At 41.9% G+C, this 5,631-nt stretch overlaps 1 protein-coding gene across 1 annotated transcript in view; it reads right to left on the reverse strand.

The window, feature by feature from the left end:
* LOC101629507 (poly [ADP-ribose] polymerase 14-like) overlaps positions 1–5,631 on the reverse strand; it is a 40,546-nt gene that overhangs the window by 8,392 nt on the left and 26,523 nt on the right. The window contains 2 exon segments of the mRNA XM_012733159.1: positions 352–981; positions 1,720–1,923. Of these exon segments, the coding sequence (XP_012588613.1) occupies positions 352–981; positions 1,720–1,923 (834 nt within the window).

Raw genomic sequence — 5,631 nt, forward strand, 5'->3', positions numbered from 1 at the left:
CCCACTCTGACCAGGCTGTCTTCCCCCTTTGTGTTCTAGAAAATCTCAGATGACTTTTCCTCAAACCCTGACCCTCCTTCTCAGGACCGAAGCAGACTGTTCCTCTTAAGCAGAACTGGCTCTGGGAAATTTGTAGTCTGTAGCATGGAACTAGATGCAAGAGTTGCCTGCTGTTAGATCAGTATGGACATACAGTAAGCGCTGAGAACCCAGACCAAGTTTCCTATTTTATCCTCGAAGGGTCGTGTGATTTTTTATCTACTTGAATGGGAATTTGATATTTGTACAAAATTATGTTAAGCTGAAAATTGATGTAAAACCATGAATTACAGACATGAAAGTTTGACCTACCTTCAGATTTCTTAACACGCTGAACAGGTAAATTATGTCCCTTTGCGTCTGTAGCAGTGTATGTGTTCAGGTTCACTGTGTAGGTCTGATGATTAATTTTGACATCTACTGTCCTTCTCTTTGTTCTCCTTGCATCCTCCAGTTGCAGAATGGTTATTTTGTCAAAACTGTGGAATGTGTTATTATAGTTATATTGCCACTCTATAAATTCATGGACATATTCTGCCCGGGATTCCTGTTCTTTGGCCAATCTTGCTCTCTTGAGCATTGCCTCAATTTCATCTCTAGCCTCAGTCACATCTCTGCTAATTCCCAAAACCTCAATCAGAGGCTTTTTATGGTCCAAGGATATGGCAATATTTAATTTCTTCTGTAGCTCATTCAATTGTGTGACTTCTCTTTCATCAAAGTCTTTGATACACTCATCTTCACTGGTGTAAGAGCAGTGTTCCTTTTCAATCAGGTTCTGTATCCAAAAGAGGGCATTTTCTACACATTTCACATTTTCACCACACACCTGAAAAGTTGTTGACTCAATTTTCTTTTTCAAAACTGAAGAATTGTGTTTTTTTTGAGACTGCTGTGAAGGGACCCAAAATATTAAATAAAACAGCAAAAAAGCCAAAAATTCTAAAAACAAAAGAGAGGAGGGAGCCAAAATTGCTAAAACAGGAAATACAAAAGCCAAAAATACCAAAAAGTTAAAAAATAAGGGAGCAAAAAATGCTAAAAGCGAAAAGAAATTAAGGTTAGTAATTTTCTTATTTTTTTTTTACAGACCTACATTTTATATCCCCAGAAATTATAACTAGAATTTTTGCTTTCTGACCATCTTCACTTGTTTTGCCTACTTCCACCTCCCTTTCATTTCCAAGACACCCTGCTGCTTCTGGCAACCACCAATCTGTTTTGCTATGTGTTCTTTTGTTGTTGTTGTTGTTGTTGTTGTTATTATTATTATTATTTTAACTCCATATAGAAGTGATAGCACACAGTATTTGTTTTTCTCTGCCTGACTTTTTTTTTACTTAGCATAAATCCCTCTGGACCCATACGTTGTTGGGCAAATAGCAGGATTTCTTTTTTATGACTGAGTAATATTCCACAGTATATTTAAGCCACATCTCTTTTTTCCATTAATTTGTCAGTGGAAACTTAGGTCATTGCCACAGTTTGGCCTTAATAAATAATGCTATAATGACAATGGGGGTGCAGATACCTGCTTGGGATCATGATTTCATTTCCTTTAGAAAATACCAAGAAGTGGAGTAGCTGGGGCAGATAGTAGTTCCATATTTCATTTATCAATGGACCCAACTTTTCACATAACAAAAATATCAGAAACGTGTGTCTGTAAAAACAACTCACATGCAATGTTAGACATCATGGATCGTTGAGGAGAAGCCTCAGCTCCTCTTTTCTTCATGTTGGCATAGAACACATCCAATAATTGAGGCACAAAGAGAACAACTTTAACTTTTTTCAGAGCCTGTATAGATCCTTTCTGGACAAAGCCTTCAATGGCATCTATGATGGCTCCAGCAACCTTATCTGGGTCTTGATTAGCACTTCCTGGGAAGGAAAATAATACAAATAATGAAGGTGGGAGAATCCATCCTGAATAGGCTAAGCAATATTTTTGGAATTCTAGTTCTCACAGATAAAGGTCTATTTCCCAACACTTCCATCATGACAGACTTCCCTAATAAGGTGTAAGTAAACACTTTCAAAAGTCCTATATGCAAAGGGGTGTTTTTCCCCCAGATTTCTACAGCTCCTCAATGATCCAAGGACCCAGGATACTAACTTTTAGTGTCTGATTTTCTACCTCCTCTAATACATTGGTCCCACTCAGCGTTCCTCTGGAATACTCGGCACAAAGAGTGCTTGTCTCAGACTGTCCTCAGAATATCCATGAAACCATATGATGGTGGAAATACCATGCTTTTTAAAGAGAACAGTGATTTTCTGGCTCAGTTTTCACTTGAATTTACGCATTTATCACTCCTCTTGAAATGTCGTTAAGGATCTGATTCAAACCAAATTAATTCTGTAAATTTTTATAATCTTTAACTCCTTGCACAAGATATTCATGAACCTCCATGAAGTTCTTTCCTGCCAACTAGGGAGGAGTAAATTGCCACCTGAGGTCAGTACCTATCAACATGCTAGACCTCTTTGACTTGCCTATGTCGACAAATGTGGGAAAGCAGATAAACTGAGGGAAAGAGGAAATTCTCCTGGTTTACCCCATGAGATCTGGAAGAATTTAAGTGGGAGTGTCAGACACAAGCACCCACAATCAATCAACACTGACTATGGTCCTATCACAGGCTGATGCTTTGCAAGGATCTCAGGACACACTGGATATGGGTGTGGGGATGAGTAAGAAAGGGAAGAGACTTCTAGGAAAAGGGGATGCCAGAGAGAAGTGTGTCACAGGTGTAGTATGTCTACCAGTATGTTAAGGCAACAGAGCTGCTTTTGAAAAAGAGAAAAGTGAAAGAAACCCTAGAACCAAGGTCCAGGTTTAGTTAGCAGAGTGAAATAAACATTTGGGCTACGATAAGAGCTAAACAAAGGAAAGAGGTCAGAATAAGTGGTCGGGTGCAGGGAGGGAGGACATATTTAGGCTGTAAGTCCACAGGACCTGGTGACCAGCCGGGTTTATCCTCGACCCATGGTCCCATTCAACTCCTGCACACTCAGTGCACACGGGCCATGCTGTGCTGCACAAGTGTCTCCCATAGTAGGTGACATGTCCAGGTGGGCCAGAGCCTTTCCTAACTCATCTTTCTATCCCAGATGTCTAAACACAGGGCTGGCACATGGCTGGCATGCAGCAAACATTTAACCAAGCTAACTCATAAGCTACTGAACATAGGAGTACGGGAGGGTGGAGTCCAAAGATAGAGCGGTGCTTTGTACACGATCCAGAATTGTAGAGGAACGACAGATTATGGGAAAGAGAACATGAACTGGAGTTTTCAGTTGGCCTGGGGTTGTAGGCCATTAGGTCTTCTGAACTCCCATTCTCTCTACAGAGTCAGGTGTCCTAAGGCCAGGCAAAGGGCTTATTATAGTGCCAGAAGCAACTCAGTAACTCCACAGAGGGAGGAAGCACCACCATCCACGAGTCTGAGGACCAGCTCAGGGTGGGACAGAGTAAGAGGGCAGTTGAGGAGACTGTGCTGAGCTCCATTAGTCTGTGCAGCCCAGCAACTCAGTCAGCACAGAGGACAAGTGACAGGTTTGTAGGAGTCCAGAAACAGGCAGGTGCGTACTCATTCATACAGAACTGAAAGTGCCTCATGTTCTTGTTTTTTTCCTTGACTCCACTGACACCTGCTTTTTTTTCTTTTCTTTTTTTTTTTTAAGATTTATTGATTTATACATACAGAACTGGGGTACAGGCCAGAGACTCAGGGGTGGCGAGAGGCTTCATCAGAGACAGAGTGGGGAGCAGAACAGGCAGATCTACGAAGTACACGGGCGGGTCAGGAGAAGTCTGCCGCACCATGTGGTCACCTCCGGGGCAGGCGGGGCTCAAACTCATGCAGAAGTGGTTTCAGCTTCTCAGTAGAGTGCTTTAACCTGCTGCGTCACCAGGGAGGGCTTTCTTGTCTAGAATAAAATGAAGGGAGCAATACAAGAAGAAAACACATGCAAAAACAAAGAAGAAAAAGCAGGAATAACAGTCCATGAATGATTATTGAATGTTCATAAAGAAACAGTAATAGCTGATACAGAGATGAAAATTTGGCTAATCTGCTGAACTGGACGCTACTATAAAAGGAATGAAACCTGAGGTGCTATAAATTATAACCAAACAAATAGAAGGTAAACAAGTAGATAAAGCAAATCATGTGGGCACATAAGTGGAATGGTAGAGAACAAAAGAAATCAAAATATGGGACACAGAATTAGAAAAACCCAGAAGATGACATGGATGGTTAAGTCTACTGAGGTTAAATTTCTGGAGAGCCTAAAATGCCCATGTGAGACACTCAAACTCAGATTCCTGAGCAACAGAACGATCAGCCCAGTGCTTAGTGTGCTGTCAATGAACCAGTGATTCCATCTACCTCAAGCCCAAGAGTGTTTGCCTCTCCTGACCTGCTCCTCAGGGAGGCCAAGCAGGAACTACTACTCATCAAGGCACCTGACTGAGATTCTTGGGAAAAGAGGTCAAGGAGTTTCTTCACTTTGTCACCTCAGTAATAATAAAGCCAAAGAAAGGACTGTCTTTCTACATGAAGAACCACCCACTCATGCGTAGTTTGAGGAAAACAAGATACTCCACAGAGGTAAGGAGATTGGAAAGAGGAAGCTGGAGTGTTGTTTCTGACCCATTAGAATCCAGTGGGTCCCAGTAGATGAGAGGTTTCTGCACAGCGAAGCCCTAAGGTCAACCACATGGCCACTGCTAGGAGGCGAGAAGGGCTGGACATGCCCCTAGGTCAGTGGCGGCCAGGACCATGTCCATATGTGGGTGTCCTTCATGAAGGGGGTTAGAGGAGGGGGCTCATGTTAAGTAAGGGGGATGTGGAGAGGACAGAAAATAAAGATGCCACGTCCCCTCCCGCGGCGCCCAAGTGAGAAATCCTTAGAGCTTGGCACAGTCAAGGTACCAGGCACACGGGAGGAACACGTGGCCCTCCAGGAATAAAAGAATGGCTGATTCTCGAATGGTCACTATAACTTTTTGATTTGTTTTCTGATTCTGTTGATGCACAACAAAAAAAAGAAATGCTATGGATACTGTGCTTCATTTCTAATGATACTCTTGATAGGAATGTAACTTCCTTTATTCTCAATACTTATTTACTTCTGAGAAACTCCCTTACAATCTTTAATATTATTATACAATTAATTCCTGTATACCAGGTGGCTTGTAAAATGAATGGAGAGAATAATTAAAAGGATTAGAAAGGCCATAGGTGATAGATAGGGCATTTGTTTAGCAGCACTGAACCGTGAATACACAGTGGTTTCCTAGGGCCCAAAGTTGGTTTCGGGCCCCTGGCAACATCTCAGAAACAAAAAGAAATTAATGTATTGCCTGTCATGCCTCTATTGAAAAAATCATTATACCCCTATATTTGCTTGCCAAGAAAAACTGTATAAATGCTCTGCACTTTTTTTTATGCTCTGCACTTTTAAAAATAAATTACATTCAAGGCCCTCCCTGGTGGCGCAGCGGGTTAAAGCACTGCACTAAGAAGCTTAAGCCACTTCCGCATGAGTTCGATCCCCACCTGCCCGGAGGTGACCACATGG

This window comes from Condylura cristata, unplaced genomic scaffold, assembly GCF_000260355.1.
Source record: "Condylura cristata isolate star-nosed mole 26May11 unplaced genomic scaffold, ConCri1.0 scaffold00003, whole genome shotgun sequence".
Lineage (NCBI taxonomy): Eukaryota > Metazoa > Chordata > Mammalia > Eulipotyphla > Talpidae > Condylura > Condylura cristata.